The following is a 23,457-nucleotide window of genomic DNA, read 5'->3' as shown; positions in this document are numbered from 1 at the left end:
AAGAGTAAGGGAGCACTAGAAAAGAAATATATCCTTCTTTTATGCCCTGCATGCCACAGACATATCAGCAGGCCACAGCCAGCCAGCCAAACCATTCAGAGACAAAAGCTGGGACAGGAGTCCCCAACCCTGGCCAGCAGGGAATATCAAAGGATAGTGGAGCTTCCAGACTAAAAAGAAAGGCCTGGTGATTTACTTCCAAAAATCAGCCAGTGAAAACCCCATGAATCACAATGGTCCAATCCCATTGTGAATGGGGCCGCCATGAGTTGGGAGCCGACCCGACAGCATTTAACAACAACAATGGACCAAAAAGGACATGGATTTTAATATCTTTCCTAAAAATATGCAGCGTACATTAATGATTAGAATAGGTTTATAGATATAGGTAAAATGACAGATTGTTATCAAATCTGGTAACTCTTACACTCTTCTTAACGCTTATATTTAGAAATACTTGAGCAGGCAAACCTCTGTAAAAGGACGTGAGTATGTGTTCTTAAAACAAAAAGCACAATAGCCTAGTGCATTATATAAACTGGAAACTAGAAAATGCTACTTTTCTAAATCCATTTAGCTTCTCGAATAAATTTGGGGGTAAAACATATCTTGAGGAGCAAACATAAATCTTGCTGCAAATACATCGAGCAACAAATTCCCCAGGAGATCTATGATATTTTCAGATCATTACATAAAATTCAAAATTCTTTCCAATCAAAAATCATATAAATAGCTAGATGGGTGGTGTATGTTACATAATTATGCTCTAGCGGCCTAGCTCACAGTACATGTGAATGAATGGATGGACGAATGATGGATGAACAATGAGTTAAAACTCAAGGGATCTCCCTTGAGAGCTTTAATATTGTAATTTTCCAATAGCTAGAGAGACGTGGTATTAAAATGCTAGGTAAACAGTTATGAGCCAGTAGCACTTGCGTTTATATGCATACTCCCTGTTTATATCCATACTCATCTAATTTTCTTGACTCTGCTTATTTTCTACTCTTATTTATTGATGATAGCCAATAAGCAAGGAGAGTTTAAAACTTAAAAAATAAAGAAATTAATATTTTACCTCTGAAAGTACAGATTCCCCTCTGGAGATGGGAAGCCTCCCCATCACTTCCACCATCTCCTTTGCCCTCTCCCCCTCCACCATTTGAGGCCCAGGCCTGGATCTCTCAAAGAATCAGGAAAGCCCATTAGCACTAAAGTTATGCAAATCACAACTAGAGTTATGGCAAATTGGATGTGATGTATTGAATTGTGTCCCCCCAAAAACATATACCGTAGTCCTAACCTCTGGTACTGGTGAATGTGACCTTGTTTGGAAACGGGCTTAGAAGATGTTATCAAGTAACAAGAAGTCATAGTGGAGTAGAGTTCATCTTAATTCATCCTGACAGTGATGTCCTATAAAAGAGGAGAGGAGACAGAGAGGGAAGATGGCATGTGAAGACCGTCTACCAAGGAACACCAGGGCTTCCAGAAGCTGAGAGAGAAGGGAAGCATCTTCCCCAAGAGCCTTCCCAGAGAACTTTGTCACCCTGCTGACTCTGAATTCATACTAGCCTCAGGAACTATGACACCATACATTCCAGCTCTTTAAAGTTATCGACTTTGTAGAATTTTGTTATGGCAGCCCTAAACAAAAAACAAACCCACTGCCATCAAGTCAACTCTGACTCATAGGGTCCAGTCCCCAGAGAAGGGCATCACGCCTGGTAGAGAGTGAATAAAACAGAGGAAAACCCTCAACAAGATGGATTGACACAGTGGCTGCAACACTGGGCTCAAACATAACAATGGCTGTGAGGATGGCGAAGGACCGGGCAGTGTTTTATTCTGTTGTACATGGGGTTGCTATGAGTTTCCACCAACCTGACGGCACCTAAGAACAACATTGTTCCAGGAAAGGTTTAAGGTGGCTTAGATACAAGTGAAGGAGTCTTGGCTGTGCAGTGGTTAAATGCTCAGCTGCTAACTGTAAGGTTGGCGGTCAGAACCTACCAGCCGCTCCTCAGGAGAAAGATGTGGCAGTCTACTTCCATAAAGATTACAGCCTTGGATAAACTCTACAGGGCAGTTCTCTCTGTCCTGTGGGGTTGCTATGAGTCTGAATCGACTTGACAGCAATGAGTTTTTGGTTTTTTTTTAGATATAAGTGAGGAATCCCTGGGTGGCACAAATGGTTAAGCACTTGGCTACTAACCAAAAGGTTGGTGGTTCAAATCCACCCAGAAGGCACCATGGAAGAAAGGCTTGGTGAACTATTTCAAAAGGTCACAGCCGTTGAAAACCCTAAGAAGCAGTTCTACTCTAAAACACATGGGGTTACCATGTGTTTTTTCTTTATTTCTAAAATGAAGGAGAAAAAATAAGAAAAACTGGTACAAAGGGAAAATAGGGCTAGGAAAATTAAATGGGGCTGGAAGGAGGGTTAACATACCAGACAGATGCCAGGAAGGCCTCAACACTAACAAGCGAGCCACAGGTTTTCTTCAGGGCTTTTTAGCAATTAAGGCAAAGTGAAGCAATACAACATATGGGGAATGGGGAGGGAAGCGTGGAAACACAATTGTCCAGGAAAAACACAATTATTCCTGAAACCAAGACTGGAGATGATTATCTCTACCGGTCCTCATAGAAAACTGTCATGTCAGAGTCACATTTTACTAGGCTATGAGCCAATGACCTCATGCTACTCAATAAGGAACTATACAACGTAATCTCAGTTTGCAGCTTCTTGTTGATCTAGCTTTTCCAGAGGTAGCTTTTGAAGGATGCAGATGAATGAGAGGACTACGTATTCTTCAGGCAGCCAACCACATACAGGGCTTCTCTGAGCTTTTGAAAGGTGTTACATGGAAGCAACTATAAGATTACCCTGTAGTTAAGTCCATTTATGTACGATAGAGTTATTTTTTTCCTAAAGTTTCAAAATATCAAGTTATTTAATCCCATCATGAATCACTTTGTGCGTATATTCTCAGGAAAAAGAGATATGATTTTAAATATTCCTTTTTGATAAAATACGTCATTTAATTAAATTTAAAATAATTATGTAAATCATTTTAAAGAGTTCTTTTTTATTGTGTTTTAGGTGGAAGTTTACAGGGCAGATTAGTTTTCATTCAAAAATTTATACGTAAATTGTTTTGTGACATTGGTTGCAATTCCCTCAATGTGTCAGCACTCTCCCCCTTTCTCTTTCCACCCGGAGTTCCCTGTGTCCCTTAGATCAGGTTTCCTGTCCCTTCCTGCCTTCTCATCTTTGCTTTTGGGCAGGTGTTGCCCTTTGGTCTTGTATACTTGACCAAACTAAGAAGCATGTTCTTCACATGTGCTATTGCTTGTTTTATAGGCCTGTCTAATCTTTGGCTGAAATATGGACTTCGGGGATGGCTTCACTTCTGAGTTAGGGTGGCAGGGGGCTATAGTCTCTGGGGTTCCTCCAGTCTTTATCGGACCAATAAGTCTGCTTTTTCGTGAATTTGAAATTTGTTCTACATTTTTCTGTCCAGGACCCTCTATTGTGATCCCTATCAGAGCGGTAGGTGGTAGTAGCCGGGCTCTACCTGGTTCTTCTGGGCTCAGGCTGGTGGAGGCTGTAGTTCACGTGGTCCATTAATACTTTGGACTAATATTTTCCTTGTGCCTTTGGCTTTTCTTCATTCTCCTTTGCTCCAAACATGATGAGACCAACAAATGTGTCTTAGATGGACGCTTGCAAGCTTTTAAGACCCCAGGCACTACTCACCAAAGTAGGATGTAGAACATTTTATGAACTACGTTATGCTAATTGACCTAAATGTCCCCCAAGACCATAATCCCCAGCTTTCATCACCAGTGACTTGGTCCCTCAAGGTGTCTGGATGTTTATAGGAAGTTTTCTATGACTTTGGCTTGGTCAGTTTGTGCTGACTTCCTCTATATCGTGAGTCGTCTTCCCCTTGACCAAAGTTAACACTTGTCTACTATCTAGTTAGTGATTTCCACTTCCCGTCCCTTCTCTCCTTCATAACCATCAAAGATTGTTATTTTCTGTGTGTGAACCTTTTCTTGGGTTTTTGTAATAGTGGTCTCATACAATACTTATCCTTTTGTGATTGACTTATTTCACTCAGCATAATGCCCTCCGGATTCATCCATGTTGTGAGATATTTCATGGATTCATCATTGTTCTTTACGGTTTATAGTACTCCATTGTGTGTATGTACCACGATTTGTTTACCCATTCACCTGTTGATGGGCACTTGGGTTGTTTCCATCTTTTTCCTATTGTGAATAATGCTGCAATAAACATGAGTGTGGATATGTCTATATGTGTGATTGCTCTTATTCCTCCAGGATATATTACTAAGAGTGGGACTGCTGGATCATATGGTATTTCTATTTCTAGCTTTTTAAGGGGGTGCCATATCATTTTCCACAGCAGTTATACCATTTTACATTTCCACCAGCAATGCCTAAGAGTTCCAGTCTCCCCACAACCTCTCCAATATTTATTTTTTGTTTTTGTGTTTCTTTTGATAAGTGCCGGTAATGTTGGGTTGAGATGGTATCTCATTGTGGTTTTGGTTTGCATTTCACTAATGGGTAATGATCTGGAGCACTTCCTCATCTGTCTGTTAGCCAATTGGATGCATTCTTTGGCGAAGTCTGTTCGTATCTTTTGCCCATTTTTTAATTAAATTGTTTGTCTTTTGTTGTTGAGGTGTTGAAGAATTCTACAGATTTTAGAGATTAGACCCTGATCAGATATGTCGTAGCCAAAAAACTTTTCCCAGTGCATAGGTTCTCTTTTTACTCTTTTGGTGAAGTCTTTCGATGAGCATAAATGTTTAATTTTTAGGAGCTCCCAGTTACCTAGTTTATCTTCTGGTGTTTGTGCATTGTTAGTTATGGTTTGTACCAAATTTATGCCATGTACTAGGGCCCCTAGCATTGTCCCTACTTTTTCATCCAAAATGATCCTTATCATTTTAGGTTTTATATTTACGTCTTTCTTTGACCCATTTTGAGTTACTCTGTGAGTATGGTGTGAGGTATGGGCCCTGTTCCATTTTTTTACAGATGGACATCCAGTTTTGCCAGCACCATTTGTAAAAAGACTGCCTTTTCTCTATTTCATGGACTTTGTTCCTTTGTCAAAGATCAGCCGACCTTAGGTGGATGGGTTCTTGATTCTGTTCCATTGGTCTGTGTGTCTGTCGCTGTACCAGTACCAGGCTGTTTTGACTACAATGGCTGTATAGTAGGTTCTGAGATCAGGTAGTGTGAGGCCTCCTACTGTGTTCTTTTTCTTCAATAATGCTTTGCTTAACGGAGCCTCTTTCTTTCCCATGTAAAGTTGGTGATTAATTTTTCCATCTCATTAAAGAATGCTGTTGGTATTTGGATTGGGACCACATTATATTTGTAGATCACTTTGGGTAGAAATGACATTCTCACAATATCGAGTCTTCTTATCCATGAGCATGGTATGTTTTTCCACTTATGTAGCTCTCTTTTGGTTTCCTGCAGTAGCGTTTTGTAGTTTTCTTTGTATAGGTCTTTTATGTCCGTGGTTAGATTTATTCCTAAGTATTTTATCTTTTTGTGGGCTACTGTAAATGGTACCATTGTCCTGTTTTCCTTTTCATAGTAGTCTTTTTTGGTATATGGGAATTCAACTGATTTTTATATGTTGATCTTGTATCCTGCTAGTCTGCTGAATCTATTAGTTTCAGTACTTTTTTTTATGTAATCTTTGGGGTTCTCTGTGTATAGGAGCATATCTGTGAAAAGGGATAGTTTTACTTCTTCCTTTCCATCTTAGATATCCTTTATTTCTTTTTCTTGCTTTATTGCTCTAGCTAGGACCTCCAGCACAATGGTAAATAGGAGTGGTGATAAAGGGCATCCTTGTCTTGTTCCTGTTCTCAGGAGGAATGCTATGCTTTAATTGAGGAAAAGCAACCCCAAATCATATACCAACTAGAAAAAACAGTATTTTTATATTACTTCAGTTAACTGAGTTTCAGAATCAATGTGCATGAAGGAGTCTACCTCGGGATAAAAATAAACCAAAACCAAACCTGTTGCCATCACGTTGCTTCTGACTCATAGAAACCCTGTAGGACAGAGTAGAACTGCCCCACAGGGTTTCCAAAGCTGTAATCTTTATGGAAGCAGACTGCCACATCTTTCTCCTGCAGACCAGCTGCCAGGTTTGAACCACCCACCTTTCAGTTAGCAGCCAAGTACTTAACCACTGTGCCAAAAGAAAAACACTGTACTATCACATTCTTCATCTCTTTAAGTAAAAACTTAGTGAAAAAGCAGACTCTAATACTGCCTTCCAAAAATGAATACTGAATTAGCTTTACACAGTGGGAGTGCTGTAGTCAACGAAGTTTATCTGAGGCACAATTAGTACTAATTCAAAACTTTTTCCAAAAATGAGTAATGAATTTCCCTTGAAATAAAAATAAAAGGAGAATAATTCTTTTTGTGTGTGGGCAATGTAAACATACAAGCAACACACATTTCAAGGAACCCAAATACTTAAAATGTGTTCACTTCTTACACTAATGTAAGGAAACATAACTGCAAACTCTATTGAGTAGAAATTTTGCTAGATGATGGGATTTAATCTCTAAAGTCAAAAAAACCAAACCCATTGTCGTCAAGTTGCTTCTGACTCCTTGCCACACTATGGTATAGAGTAGAAATGTCCCATAGGGTTTCCAAGGAGCAACTGGTGGATTCAAACTGCTGACCATTTGGTTAGCAGCTGAGCTCTTAACCACTGTGCCACCAGCTGGTAATTATTTTTTTAAAGGTCAAAAGTCCTCCTACAGAAAAAATAGGGACAATGCTAGGAGCCCTAATACATGGCATAAACAGTACATAAAACATTACTATCAATGCACAAATACCAGAAGAAAAGTTAGATAACTGGGAGCTTCTAGAAGTCAAACACCTATGCTCATCCAAAGACTTCACTAAAAGAGTAAAAAGATTACACACAGATTGGGAAAAAGTTTTTAGCTATGACATTTCCAATCACCATCTGATCTCTAAAATCTGCATGATACTGCAAAAACTAAACAGCAAAAAACCCAATTAAAAATGCGCAAAGGATATGAACAGACACTTTACTAAAGAAGACATTCAGGTGGCTAACAGATACATGAGGAAGTGCTCACGATCATTAGCCACTAGAGAAATGCAAATCAAAACTACAATGAGATTCCATCTCACTCCAACAAGGATGGTATTAATCCAAAGAACACAAAATAATAAATGTTGGAGAGGTTGTGGAGAGACTGGAACACTTACACACTCCTGGTGGGAATGGAAAATGGTACAACCGCTTTGGAAATCAATTTGGCACTTCTTTAAAAAGCTAGAAATAGAACTACCATATGACCCAGCAATTCCACTCCTTCAAATATACCCTAAAGAAATAAGAGCCTTCACACAAACAGATATATGCATACCCACGTTCATTGCAGCACTGTTTACAATAGCAAAAAGATGGAGGCAATCAAGGTGCCCATCAATGGATGAATAAATAAGTCATGGTATATTCACACAATGGAATACTACGTAATGATTAAGAACAATGATTAATCTGTGAAACATTTCATAACATGGAGGAAACTGGAAGGCATTATGCTGAGTGAAATTAGTCAGTTGCAAAAGGTCAAAAATATTGTATGAGACCACTATTACAAGAAATCTAGATAAAGTTTAAATGCAGAAAAAATATTCTGGGATGGTTAAGAGGGTGGGAAGGGAGGGAGAAGGATATTTCACTAACTAGATAGACATAGATTTTTTTAGGTGGAGGGAAGGGCAACACACAACAGAGGGATAGTCAGTACAACTGGACTAAACCAAAAGCAAAGAAGTTTCCTGAATACAACCAACTGCTTTGAAGGCCAAAGTAGCAGGGTTGGTGGTCTGGGGGCCATGGTTTCAGGTGACATCTAGGTCAACTAGCATAACAAAATCTATTAAGAAAACGTTCTGCATCCCACTTTGGTGAGTGGCTTCTGCAGTCTTAAATGCTAGCAAGCGGCCTTGTAAAAAAAAAAAAAAAAATGCATAAATTGGTCTCAGCCTACCTGGAGCAAAGGAGAAGGATGAACACCATAGACACAAGGTAAATATGAGCCCAAGAGACAGAAAAGGCCACACAAATCAGAGACTCCATCAGCCTGAGACCAGAAGAACTAGATGGTGCCAGGCTACCAACAGTCATTGCCCTGACAGAGAATACAACAGAGAAACCCTAATGAAGCAGGAGAACAGTGGGATGCAGATCTCAAATTCTCGTAAAAAGACCAGACTTAATGGTCTGACTGAGATCAGAGGAACGCTGACCGTCATTTTCCCCGGACCCTTTGTTAGCCCAAGATTGGAACCATTCCTGAAGCCAACTCTAGACAGGGATTGGCCTGGGCTAATAAGATAGACAATGATACTGGTGAGGGGTGAGCTTCCTGGCTCAAGTAGACACTTGAGACTATGTGGACAACTCCTGTCTGGTGGCGAGATGAGAAAGAAGAGGGGGACAGGAGCTGGCTGAATGGACACAGGGAATACAGAATGGAGAGGAGGAATGTGCTGTCTCATTAAGAGGAGAGCAGCTAGGAGGACACAGCCAGGTGTGCATAACTTTTTGCATGAGAGACTGAGCTGATTTGTAAACTTGTACCTAAAGCACAATAAATAAATTAATTAATTCAACTATTTTTTAAAAAGTCCTCCTACTCTTCATGTCTCTAAGATACTTTTTAAAGTTAACCAACATCAGTGTAACAGCCTATGTATTAACTTAAAGAACATTTCTCATGAGAGTGGCACTAATTTTCCTTCCTAACTACTGAAGTTTATTTGGGTACAGAAACCCTATGAGGCCGTTCTACTCTGTCCTTTAGGGTCGCTATGAATCAGAATCGATTCAATGGCAATGAGGTTAAACTGTGAACATTGTTTTCCATTTTAGTAAGATTCTTTATAAAAGGAAAACATTGTACCTTCTTCATCTCTTTAAGTAAAAACTTAATAAAAAAGCAGACTCTAACACTGCCTTCTAAAAATGAATATTGAATTAACTTTACATGGTGGTAGTGTCGTAGTCCACGAAGTTTATCTGAGGCGCGAATTAGTGCTAATTCAAAACTTTTTCCAAAAATGAGTAATGAATTCTAAGTGTTCCCTGTTTAATTAGTCCCTTACTCAAATGAAGAAAACCAAACAAAAGAGAAGACCCAAAGACACATCAGCAAAGTCTGTAGGCCTTGTGGGTCCTGAATTACTTGACAGTGAAACAGAACGAACAGGCAGCAGGCAATAAAGATAGAGCCCTGGCCTTGGTCCCAGGCCTCTGCGCGGCCTGGAGCAAAGGATTTCTCAGCTTTTCCACCAGCGCGACCACAAAGCACTACCTGCCGCTCAATATCCAAAACCCGAGTAATGGGAAAGGAATTTAATTAACTGTAATGGATTATAATGCACATCAAATTCCTCCGATGAAAAATCACATAACTCCCAATTACCACTTAGAAGAACTCGTTAACCAATTTAGGTTTTGTGGGCTTTTTTTAAAAAATCAGTTCATTCAAGATCATACAGGAACCAAGCCCCACAAGAGCACTCTTGACAACGGTTTTCAAGCCTGAAAAATGTCTCTACCAAGAATCTCCCCTCAGAGAGGAAATCCAAAACGTCGCAGGGAGGGAGCCCGGGAGTCTATTCTGAGGTCTCGTGGAGTTTCTAATATGAATGTCTTCTACAGGTCGCTCTGGAGAACAGTACTAGTCACGACCGCCCTGCGGAACCACCAAGCATGTTCACTTATCATGACCTGAAAACTCTGAATTTGTGGATATGTAACAGAACAGGTTAACCAGCAGAGCTCCCTGGTTCACCTGCAAGGTAAAATTCACACCAGCATTTTCTGAGCTTGGTTCTACAGGATAAACATATTAGGCCCTGCATCTCACCAACACTTCGTGGGTACTGATGTCAAGCTGACTCTGTCTCATGGCAACCCCACGTGTTACAGAGCATAACTGCTCCATGGGGTTTTCTTGGCTATAATCTTGGTGCAAGCAGATCCCCAGACCTTTCTTCCGCAGTGCCACTGGGTGGATTCGAACCACCAACCTTTTGGTTAGTAGCCTAGGGCAAACTATTTGCACAACCCAGGGACCGAGATTGTGGATGGGGAAGACAGTAATATGTGTGCCCAGCTATAACCCTATCCCGCCAACAATAGTCTACATCAGCCCTTCTTCTCTGCTGAGTTACATGTGTCCAGAATTTTCCACACAGATCTCAACCTCACCATTCCCCTAGAATCTGGATAATCATGATTGTCCCAAAAGAATCCTCAAGAGTGATGTCATATTTGTGAATTTATATTAATTAATCAACCCATCATTTCCCCAGTCTTTATATCTAGTTCCTTGTAGTTTTAGAGTGCTATTGTTTTTAACTGTTATCCAGTCAGTTCCAACTCATGCTGACTTTATATAATAACAGAAGACAACGTCGCCTGGTCCTGTGCCTTCTTCATGATTGTTGGTGTGTTTGAGCCCACATCTGCGGCTATTGTGTCACTCCATCTCATTGCAGGGTCATTGAGAGATCATTTCATTCAGTGTGCAGGAGCTTTCAAATGGAAAGACACTAACTTCAAAAATCGACATTTTTCTCTTTTGCTTCACATTTTTTCTAATCATTTCCTTAATCACTGCTTTAATCAATGTTTTTATTTGCTAGCTATTTGCATAAAATTACTAAATAAAATGTTTTCTTCAAAATTTAAAAAAGATTGATGAACCAATCTACTTACAGGGTGGCAAACTAATACGTAATGAAACACTGTTAGTTAAATATAGGGATTTCGATCCAAAAATATGGCCTTATCTGTATTAACTCAAATGAGGCAGCTACTTTCTGATTAGCTATTAAGAGGTCACATTCAAAAATGAATGAAAAGACATAGACACAAACAGGTCCACACACTCCACACTCTCTTTTCAGTCCCATTAATTTCCCTGGCTCCCTAAACAGCATTTCTATTTCAAATAAATAATTTGAGTTTCAGTTCTTTATTTCCAACTGTTGCATGGGCTATTCTATTTGAGTATTTCACTCTTCTTAAACATAATCTTCTCTGAGCCAAACACTCCCCATTAGCTCACTTATCTTCTTTCTTGGCCATTTCTTCACAGCTTCCAAGGACACTACCCTATTCCCAGCCCCCAACACACCCTATCAATGCAACCCCCTTGTTACAGACCTCCTGGCTCTCCCACTCAGATTCACTCTGCAAACCACCTGCTCATGGGTTCATTTTTCTCTGTCATCATGACTCCCTGCTACTCCAGCTGGACTCTGATCAAAATCCCAGGTGCAGAAATAGGCATCCCACAGGGAGGAGGTATGTCAGGAGAAACGGCTCAGGGAATTAACCTAGATTCCTCCACTATTGCAGCGAGCGAGTACTCAGAAATGCTCTGGGCTTGCTACCAATCACTCACCCCTGGTAAACAAGCAGGCAGGCAAGCAAAACCAAAAAAAAACCCACTGCCATTGAGTCAATTCCAACTCATAGCAACCCTATAGGACAGAGTAGAACTGCCCCATAGAGTTTCCAAGAAGCACCTGGCAGATTCTAACTGCCGACCTTTTGGTTAACAGCCGTAGCACTTAAACACTACGCCACCAAGGTTTCCAGCAGACAGGTAGCACAGTATAAAACCTCTGTGAGAACAAGACAGATTCTTCAAGGACCCAATGGGATGCTCACCCTGATGAATGATATCCTCCACAGCAAGGCATCCTAGAGGAAAGTCAAGGCCAGGGAAGCTCACTCTCCATAGGAGAGAAGGCCGTTGTGTCTCCTGCTTTGTCTGGTCGAGGAAGGTGTATGCTTTATATTAAAGAAACTTATATCCTTTGCCTGCATCTGTTAGTGTCTTTCCATCAAGTGTTGTCTCCTTTGTGACAGTTTCCCACCAGGGAAAATCTACGTAGGAGGACATGGGGCTAAAAAGCAACCAGCCTCCGCCTGGACCCAGATAACACCCCAAATATACTGAAAGAGATGGCACACACTCGTATCAGGTATAGCCACAACAGTCAAAGTTAGTGACCCAGACATAGCCTGCCCTGGGAGCCATTTGAGGCTGAAGTCTGAGCTTCTCCCGGTGTGCCTTCTCTGGCCATGAGCACAGTCTGGCAGCCCTCACATGGATATTGTATAGAACGTGAGCTCTGAAGCCCATCTGCCTTGATTTAAATCCTGCCGCTCCCCTTTTACTAGCAATTACTTCTCAGTGCCTGCACTATAAAATGGTTAGCCATTAGTATCTAGTTAGATCCAAAGCCAGCTTGCAGCCTGTTATCAGAATTTCATAGCAGCATTTCCTCATCCACCTGCCACAGAAGAACCAGGCTTCCCAAGAGCCCCTAAAGTCCCACTGCCGTAAGCATGGCCCAGCTGAAGGAAACACTTTGAAGTAGAGGCAGCTGCCTCCAATGTTGCTATGAGTAACAGTACCTAGCTAAGCCTGGGGCTGATGCCAGGAAGGTATCTTATCCATTAGTGGCAGCCCCAGGGAAAATGCCCACAGGAGAGGTAAATCATGATTCTACACCTAGCCTCAGAGATCTCTCCAAACTATTTAGAAGCTGACTGACCATTTTCTAGACATCACCCTAGTCTTCATGATTTTCCTCTTGGGTTTACTGATTCTATAGTATTAAATTCCATACCTGATCCATTTCAATCCACAGAGAAGCGGATTTCATGAGGCTTTCAAGAAATCAGGATTGAGCAATGTTTTTTCTGTTACGCATGAGGTCACCGTGAGTTGGAACCAACTCAACAACAACTAACAACAACACTAATGTGTATGAAATGCAGAACTATGTATAATTATGACTTCTGAACATTTTACCTAGCTTAAAAGCACTCATTATATTAATTTATAATATACTTGTGAATAATAAGTCCACATTTCAAAAAACAATCCTACAACTCTCCTATTACTTCACAAAGGAGTTCTCCATATACCTTAGTCAGAAATGGGTGAAACTTGACTGTATTTTTAGAGATATTCACAGAACGAATGTGTGGCATACCATCTCCCCCAGTCACTTCAACTGATCAAAAGAAAAACATCCTAATTGTAAGATTTCAAAGCAGTCCTGGCCAGAGGAGAAAATGCTGTCCATGTAAAGCTAGTAAAGGCACCATAAAATATACATACAAAGAAAAAGTGAGGAAAGACGGGAACCAGAGAAGGTGCGGAAAGACGTTAACAGCACAAAGAACAAGTCTGACTCAGGGCGAGGAAAAATGGCTCTTATGGAGCTGAGAGGGAAGAACAGCCAGACCTTGCTCCCTGGAGGCCTCGTTCTCTCCCCCTCATACCATTTGGGCAGGAGATGGAAGAAGGAGGCTGTGCTCATTAGCAAGACACCCTGGGGAATACAGAAATGAATTTAACACAATCCCACTGCTCAAGGAGTAGCTGATAAGACACACAACCCAAAGCCCAACAATAGTAGAAGGCAAAGGGTATTAATCAATAACAGTAGCTGAAATAGGGGTCTATTGCTTCATTTAAAACTAAAGCACAAAGTTACAAGCTTTGAGGGGAAAAAAAGACATTTGGAAGTTGATGGGTAAAAATGCAATCTATTCATTAATTTAAAAATTAAGTTGCCTTCAAAAAATCTGCATTAAAAGAATATATACATAGATAAAACTTGCAAGTTGAAATGAACATATGTCAAAACCAAAAAATTAAATACAAACTCCCTTTACTTATGTGCCAAAATCTGAGCTCATAGTTCTGGATAAATAATAAGCTATAGTTCACTGACCTGATTGCGTATTAACGAGTTCATCAAATTTTTTTTCCAATAATCACAGACACTGCTCTACTTGGAAAATGGTAAGTAGAAATTCAGATCGACGTTAACATTTCTCTGCTAGTTTAAGTCTACATGAGGCATAATTTTATAAATTAAAACGTCAGTTGTATTTATTTTGAGATGACTTGGAGGCATTCAATCTTGCATTCATAGACTTTTAACATCTCTTTGTGTCTCCATATAAAACATTTATCAAAATGTCAAAAACCTTGAAATCATTTGTAGATATACTTTCTCTTTTATTGGTTATGTTAAGAATATTTACCAGTGGGAACTATAAGAAGTCCAAGAAATTTACTGTCTGGCCAAAAGTATCACATTTGCACATGATTTATTGATGAGTAACTTGTGCAAGCTTAAGTAGCACTTCATCAATAAATGTTTTCCTTAGCTGTTCTGGGGTAGAAATAGTGCATCCCTTTTTGGCCTAATACTATATGGACTTACCCTAAAGAGCTGAAACACTCACGACAGTTGTCTACTAATTGGACTGTTACGTGAAACTCTTCGTCATGTTCACTGGGCGGGTATTATTGAGGATGTCCACTCCCTCACTCCGTGTCTGCCCCATTAAGGCTCAAAGGGGAAAATTCGTTCTGTTCTTAGCACCAGGCTGAGTTATCCTCATTGGCAACTGGTTTATTTTTACCTTATGATGGTAAGAGTCTCTTAACTGATTGTACTTTTCCTCCGTTTATTGGTTGCTAGAAAGCATAAAGCAAAAATTGAAGGCCACCTGTGCAAGTCAAGAGGACTTTGTGCTGTACATTTTCTATAATAATATGCAATGTAAGTAATCATTGCCAACAGTTAAGTACTTTGTACTAAGCATTTACATGTGTTATATTTCATTTAATTTTCATAATAATACTAAATTATGAGAATATTAACTTTCTCATCTTGACCAATGAGGAAACTGAAGCTTAGAGGGCTTAGGTGACTCACCCAAGGCCACTGAACTAGTAAGTGGCAGAATCCCAACTCCACCTAAATCTGTCCAACACCAAAGACCATTATTCTAACTACCCCCTTACTCTGCCTCCTGACTCCTGTTATTTCTCCACACCTGTGACTCTGTTTCCTTTTACTAACGAAATAAACCTAATGGGCCAGGACTCTTTGGATAAACATCAGTGACTCCCAGTTCTTCTTCCAAAGGCCATGTCCAAGCCCCTAAGACTCAAGCCACTGGCTCCAGCCACTCACATCTGAGAGAGTGGTGAGTGTCAAAGTTCTCTGCCGCCAGTCCCCATTCCCCACCCCAGAAGACATGCTTTTTAAGTGTTGAGGGAGAGGAACCACTACCAGCCCTGTTGTTCAGTAAAGGAACAGAGGTGTCAAGGTCTCCTGAGGGCCCCGGGTCCAGCATTGTGGCTGTGCATGCCAGGCACTGGGTTCAGTTGCACAGTCTGTGCACTGCACAAAGACACCTGTCCGAGGGGTTTAGAGGAGTGTGAAAGCCTGCCTGCGCTCCACACTACAGTTTCCAAATTCCTGACAGATATTAATCTCTGTGATTCAGGAATAAAAAATGGGAATTCCCAAGAATTCTCAAGAATTCCCAAATCCTAAGTTATTCTGTATTTTTCATATTTATGTGATTTTAAATAATAATGAGTGATCATAACCGTAAGTGAATAATTTTAGGTAATGGAGATTGTCTGTAAAAAGAAAAAAAAAGTCTATATAATATATGCACAGTTCATTATTACTATAAAGCAATATATTATGACACAATTATACATGTAGAAATCACCTCTATCTGATATAGGCATTTGATAATAAAAACATTAAAAGAGGGGAACATTAACACAAAATATATGTCAAATAGAAATCATTAAAAATTTAAAGATAAAATTAAAAATATTTTATATCATTCTTAAAGTGGAATTTTAAAACACACAAGGCATTGATTGTCCTATTGAATAGTGTTGATCTTCGTTTCACGACAAATATTCCAGAAGTAAAAAAAAAAAAAAGTTTAGTTTTGCATTGATATTGGTCAAATCATTAGGAGGCTTCCAAAAGCACTGCCAAGCTGGGCATGAGGGTTTGCTTCATTTCCTTTTTTAATGTTACAAATGTTGCATAGGCTTGCCCTGATTTTGATTTGGCCACTGAAATAGATATCGTTTTTGCTAATTCAGATTTTAGATGGGTTTCTGGTTTCCTGTTGGAATGTTCCACAACATGAACATCTCCTCTGCTAAACTGCTTGCAGAGAGCAAGTTGCGGTTTATAACAAATACTCAAAAACTGGAAAATGCCAGCAAATATTACAGGGTATATCTAAATAACATAACATTTGGACCTCCAAACCAGCTTGATAAGACTACACAGGATCACAGGAATTTCTAACTTAAGGACTTATTTTGCTACCAGTATAGGACTTGAGGAAACCCTAGTGGCGTAGTAGTTAAGAGCTATGGCTGCTAACCAAAAGATCGGCAGTTCAAATCCACCAGTTACTCCTTGGAAACCCTACGGGATAGTTCTACTCTGACCTACAGGGTTACTATGAGTCAGAATCAACTCAATGACAAAGGGTTTAGTTTTTTTGGTTTTATACGACTTGAAGGACCCCCGGTGGTGCAGTGGTTAAGAGCTCGGCTGCTAACCAAAAAGGTTAGCAGTTCAAGTCCACCAGCTGCTCCTTGGAATCCCTATGGAGCAGTTTCTACTCTGTCCTATAGGGTCACTACAAGTTGGGATCGACTCAACGGCAATGGATTTGGTTTTTTGTTGCTGGTGGTGGTTTAATCAGATTTGTATAAAGTATACTATACATGTAAACATATTAATATTTATTTTTGCAACAAGGTCTCACCATTAGCAGCAGACAAAGCCATGAACACACTTACAACATGCAAAAAGCTATAAGCGAGACTGACCATGAGCTTAGTCGTGACCACTTCTCTCCTACCTGGCTCCTAAAAGTTGTCAGCATTTCCTGTTCTTGCTTTCCACGATACCAGTGGATTCCTTCAAACCAGTAATGTCTCTATGTTGATTATTAAACTTTAATTCTTAAAGGAGAATTATAACACTTTTCTCCATTTTTTCCAATCTGTCGCCTAATTTGTCTGGGATCTGAGATTCAGAAAAGCACATAACTTTTTCTGAAGAATTCTGGGAATTCCAGCTGAGGCAGGAATGGTCAGCTTGTTTTACAATTAGTAAAATTAAAATATGATATTTTTGTGACTTAATCACCATTTCATGGTGCAGTGGAAAGAGCATGAGTTTGTGAAATCAGACGTATGCTAAGTTCTAGGCTGTGTCACTTACTAAGCACCTCACAAAACTATCTGGCTACAGCTTAGGCTTTTACCATCACATAAATACTGCTCACATTTCCACTGCAGTAATCCCTTTCCTTCATATTTTAACTTCATTAATTGTAAAAAGAGCTAAAACTATTAATATAATAAATCTTTTTTACAAAAACTGTCAAGTTCAGTCTCACACTGCAAGTAGGCTGATAAGGCATGAGGGACCAAGTATTTATCCAGAAAGAATCACTCAATGCGTTATCTTAGTCACATTCACTGCAGAATAGCATCAGCTGGAATGCTTTGCAACTGGTGGGAATTCTTATTGCCACGCTAGCATCAAGCTCGAGGGGTAGGGAAAGCAGTGCCGCTGCGGTGACTGCCGCTGCCAAACTCCCCTCTCTCTAACCAGGGGAGAGGGCCGGTACTGGGCAGCCTGGCTGTTCCATGCGGACTAACCTCACTAACCTAGGGTAATGAGACCTTCCCCTGTGAACACTTTTTTTTAATACATAATAAGAGGGATGCTTACTGCCCTTATTGGAAAGAAATATATAATAAACTTGGAAGCAGAATATCCATTTTGGGGAAAGGATTTTTAAAATGAACATTGAAAATAAAGCACAAAAGGTCTTTCTTACCTTTAAGTATTTCACCAGCTTCTGAATTTGCCAATATTCAGACGGCAAATCAGCATTTGCCTCCTGACGATGATCGGGTGGTTCTTCATCTTCCTCACTCTCTGAGGAACTCTCACTAATAATTTCCTCAGGCTTGTCAGTAGCCTTACTAAGAACGACACCAATAAAAATATATGTAAGCTACAGCATGAACATGGTTATAATGATAATATTTCAGCAACACGTGTATAAGCAACAGATAAGATACCAGCACCTCCTGAATTCTAGATCTTTGTTAGGATCTACATGAGGAGGTAAATAAGTCCATGTCTCTAGAGCAGATGCGGTTGAGTATTATTGCCCTAAAACCAAAAACCAAACCCATGGCCGCCAACTCATAGTGACCCTATAGGACAGAGTAGAACTGCCCTGTAGAGTTTCCAAGGAGCGGCTGGTGGATTCAAAGTGCTGACCTTTTGGTTAGCAGCTAAGCGCTTAACCACTGTGCTACCAGGGGCCCATTATTGCCCTAGGTTCAATAATAATAGAGAAAAGAGTGAAATATGAACAAGGGAATTAAGTAAATGTCCTAAGACTGTGCTATATAACAAGGTAGCCACTAGCCACATGTGACTATTTATATTTAGAGTTACTTAATTTTATTTACTTAAATAATATTAAAAATTCAGCTCTTTAGGCATACCAGCCACATTTCAATTACTCAATAGCCCATGTGGCTAGTGGCTACCATGCTGGACAGTGCAGATATGGACCATTTTCATTATTGCAGAAAGCTCTATTGCTCAGTCCTGCAAATACCTTAAAATGAAAGAGTCTCCCTTACCAAAGGAAGTCAGTAGTTAGCACCTTCCTATTCATGATGCCTAAACTATTCGGAAGGGCACAAGATGTCAAAGAAGACCAATGACCTAAATCAGGTTCAGGAACAAGGAGTTAACTACCAACTCCGAGAGACATTAGCACGCTAAATGCTGAGTTCCATAGATACAGACCACATTCGACAGTTTAAGGCATAGACAACATGATCACAAGAACTTTGGTAGATCACTAGGAGTGGTTACAGTCAAAAACACAATTTGAAAAATCAATGAAACAAAAATGTACCCTGACTGTATTGGCCTAATACCCTATAGAGCTCCTTCCTGCACACTCATTGCACCAGCTGGTCCCCATCTCCCCATCCATGAATGCATGTCTTCCAGCTGCTAGCTTATTAAACCCACAATGATGTCTCAAGGACTCTCATCCATCATTCACATGTGAGGAGGTAGTCAACCCGAGATATTTATCTTGATATTGTTTCCCAGATCTTGTATTTACATGACAGAAATAAACTCTCAATGGTCCTGTAGTGAAGCAGGACTTGAGGCAAAGAAGATCTGTAAGAGAATCACTGCCCTCATGGAAGAGGTTCGATAAATGCAAAGAAGGGGAGAGAGTGAAGCTTTCGGTGTACAGGATGAGGATGTACGGAAATTCATTTCTTTATAATACGAGAGTGTCAGAGGAAAAGGCTTCTGTTAGAAGGAGGAGAGAAGAGGGAGGCTCATTCAGATGAAAGCAGTACAGAGCATCATGGGGAAGAGAGTACTGGAAGAGACGGTCTCAGATGAATATGCATTTAGTGCCATACCCAGGGATAAGAGGTGCCTGTCACCCCCTGGAGCAGTGTGTCCATTCCAGGTCCAAATACTTATAAACTAAACAACACACCTCTAAATAATCCATGGCTCAAAGAGGAAGTCTCAAGGGAAATAAAAAAAAAAAATACACTGAACTGAATGAAAATGAAAACACAACTTATCAAAATTTGTTGTATGTAGCTAAAGCAGTACAGAGAGGGAAATACATAGCACTAAATGCTTACATTAGAAAAGAGGAAAAGTCTCAAGCCAATAATCTAAATTCACACCTAAGTAAACTAGAAAAGAAGGAGCAAAATAAACCCAAAGCAAACAGAAGAAAGGAAATAATAAAGAGCAGAAATCAGTAAAATTGAAAACAAAAACACAATTTGAAAAATCAATGAAACAAAAAACCACTGCTTCAAAAGATCAATAAAACTGACAAACTTATAGCAAGACTGACAAACAAAAAAAGAGAGAAGACACAAATTACCAATATCAGGAATAAGTTAGGGTATATCACTGTAGATCCTAAAGACATCAAAGGGATAAAGAAATACTACAAACAACTTTACATAAATTTGACAACTTAAATGAAATGAATCAGTTTTAAAGTACCAAGTACCACATCTCACCCAACGTGAAGTAGACCATTTGAATAGCACTACAACTATCAATGAAATTTAATTCATAATTTTAAAATTCCCAAAAAGAAATCTTCAGGCCCAGATGGTTTCACTGGAGAATTCTACCAAATGTTTAAAGAACTAACACCAATTCTATACAACCTCTTAGAAAATTGAAGAGGAGGGAACAATTCCCAACTCATTTTATGAAGCCTGATATCAAAATGAGACAAAACAGTACCAAAAAACAAAACAAAAAAAACCTCATGATGACCCAGTGAAACCCAGTGCCGTCGAGTCGATTCCGACTCCTAGCGACCCTATAGGACAGAGTAGAACTGCCCCATAGAGTTTCCAAGGAGCACGGCGGATTTAAGCTGCTGAGCCTTTTGTTAGCAGCCTTAGCACTTAACCCCTACATCACCAGGGTTTCCACCTCATTCTATATGCCAATATTTTGTTAAGAATTTTTGCATCTATAATCACCTCATGATTACAGATGCAAAAATTCTTAACAAAATATTAGCATATAGAATTCAGCTACATATAAAAAGAATTATACACCATGATTAAGCGGGGCTTATTGCAAGGACACAGTCTGGTTGATATTTGAAATTCAATGTAATCTAACCATATTAACACACTAAAGGAAAAAACTCACACAATCATATCAATTTATATTAAAAATGCATTTGACAAAAGTCAATGCCCATTCATGATAAAAACACTCAGAAAATGAGGAATAAAGGAAAACTTCCTCAACCTTACTAATATGTACAAAACCTACAGCTAACATCACGCTTATTGGTGAAAGACTAAATGTTTACCCCCTTAGACTGAGAGCAAGCAAGGATGTCCACTTTGACTACTGTTATTCAGCATTGTACTGGAAATTCTAACAAGCACAATAAGGCAAGAAAAGGAAATACAAGGTACACAGATTAAAAGAAAGGATTATAACTTCCCTTTTTTGCAGATGATGATTTATATGGAAAATCCCAAGGAATATTAAAACAAATTCCAAGTACTAGTAAGTGGCATACAAAAATTGGTTGTATTTTTATGTACTAGCAATGAACACACAGAAACCAAAATTTAAAATACAATTCCATTTACAACTGCTCCATAAAAAAAGACAAAACAAAATGCTTAAATGTAAAATCTAACAAAACATATATAGGATTTGTATGGCGAAAACTACAAACACTAATGAAAAAGAAAACAAAGATGATCCAAATAAATAGACATACCACGTTCATGGTTTGGAAGACTTCATTTAGTAAAGATGTCAACTCTCTCCAAGTTCATATACAGATTTAATGCAATTTTATATATATATATATATATATATATATATATATATATGTAGGTAAGATTTACCTAAAATTTATAAGGAGAGGCAAATAAACCAGAATATCTAAGAAATTTTTGGAAAAAAAAAAGAATACGAGGAATCACTCTACCAGATTTCAAGATTTATTATACAGCTACAGTAACCAAGACTTTGGTGGTATCACCAGAGGGTTAGACACAAAAAATCAGTACAACAGAACAGAGACCCTGGTAGCCCCACACAGGTAAAACCTACTAATTTTTGACAAGGTGTAAAAGCAATTCAGCAAATGATGCTGGAACAATTGGATATCCACAGGCCAAAAAAAAGGAACCTCGACCTAAGTCTCATACTTTATTTTAAAAATAAAATAGATTACAATCTTAAATGTAAAACTATAAAAACTTTTCAAAAAAAAAAAGAAAGAAAAGAGATAGTCTTTGGGACCTAGGGCTTGACAAAAGCACAATCCACAAAAGAAAAAAAAAAATCAATGAATTGGACTTCATCCTAATAAAAACTTTTGTCCTGTGAAAGACCCCGTTAAAAGAATGAAAAGACAAGTTACGGAGTTGGAGAAAATATCTGCAAACTACATATCAGACAAGTGTCCAGTACCCAGAATACATAAAGAACTCTCAAAACTCAGCATTTGAAAAAAACAATCTAGTTAGAAAATGGGCAAAACATATAAAGAGACATTTCATCAAAGAGAATATACAAATGGCAATAAGCATATGAAAATATGTTCAACATTACTAGCCATTAGAGATGTACTAAGACCACAATGAGATATCACAACACACCATTTTTGTTGTTGCTGTTGTTGTGTGCCATCAAGTCAATTCCAATTCATAGTGACCCTATATGACAGAGTAGAACTGCCCCATAGAATTTCCAAGGAGTGGCTGGTGGATTCAAACTGCCAATCTTTTGGTTACAGACTGAGCTCTCAGCCACTTCGCCACCAGGGCCCCACACAACATTTAGTACTTCTAAAATAAAAAATAGTGGCAATACTAAATGTGGTCAACGTGAAAACCTGAATCTCTTGTGCATCACTCATGGGAATGTAAAATGATACAGCCACTCTGGAAAACAGGTTGGAAGTCTCTTAAAAACTAAACACACACTTACCATATGTGTCAGCACTTTGACATTTATCCAAGAGAAACGAAAACTTACATCTACACAAAAACCTGTATATAATTTTTCGTAACAGCTTGATTTGTAATAGCCCCAAACTGGAAACATCTAAAATTTCCCTCAGTAGGTGAATGGTTAAATAAACTGTGGAGCATCCACACCATGGAATACTGCTCAGCAATAAAAAAGGAACAAACTCATAATATATCCAACAACTTGGATAAGATCTTGAGCTCATTATGCTGAGTGAAAAAAGTTAATTTGAAAAGGTCATATACCATATGATGCTGTTTACATAACATCCTCAAAATAACAAAACTACAGACATGGAAAACAGATCAGTGGCTGTCAGAGATTAGGGATGGTGGAGGGGAGGAAGGTGAGTGTGATTATAAAGGAGTAACATGAGGAGGGAAACCCTGGTGGCCTAGTGCTTAAGTGCTACGGCTGCTAACCAAAAGGTCGGCAGTTGGAACCCACCAGGTGCTCCCTGGAAACCCTATGGGGCAGCTCTCCTCTGTCCTATAGGGTCGCTATGAGTCAGAACTGACTCAACGGCAGCGGGTTTGGTTTTTGGTTTTGGAACATAAGGAAACTCTTTGTTGTGAAGAAACTGTTCCGTATCTTGATTGCCATGGTGGTTACATATATTCACACATGTGGTAATGACACAGCTCTACACATACACATTGTGCCAGTGTCAATATCCCAATTTTGTACTATAGTCATGGAAGACGTAATCCTTGGGGGAAGCTTGGTGAAGGGAACATGGAACCTCTCTGTACTATGCTTGCAACATCCTGTGACTCTATAGCTATTTCAAAATAAAAAGGTTTTAAAAAATTAACTGTCAAACAAATT

The 23,457-nt window shown here is 39.2% G+C and overlaps 1 protein-coding gene across 6 annotated transcripts in view; it reads right to left on the bottom strand.

The window, feature by feature from the left end:
• The window catches only part of ODAD2 (outer dynein arm docking complex subunit 2), a 257,613-nt gene that overhangs the window by 182,891 nt on the left and 51,265 nt on the right, over nucleotides 1-23,457 (bottom strand). For all 6 annotated transcript variants that reach the window (XM_049881739.1, XM_049881742.1, XM_049881741.1 and 3 more), the window contains exon 10: nucleotides 17,867-18,014. In XM_049881739.1, coding sequence (XP_049737696.1) covers nucleotides 17,867-18,014 — 148 coding nt within the window. The remainder of the gene's footprint in view (nucleotides 1-17,866; nucleotides 18,015-23,457) is intronic.

Source organism: Elephas maximus, chromosome 4 (genome assembly GCF_024166365.1).
Source record: "Elephas maximus indicus isolate mEleMax1 chromosome 4, mEleMax1 primary haplotype, whole genome shotgun sequence".
Lineage (NCBI taxonomy): Eukaryota > Metazoa > Chordata > Mammalia > Proboscidea > Elephantidae > Elephas > Elephas maximus.
The sequence above is the reverse complement of the archived record's forward strand: the minus strand, read 5'-3'. Positions and strand labels throughout refer to the sequence as shown.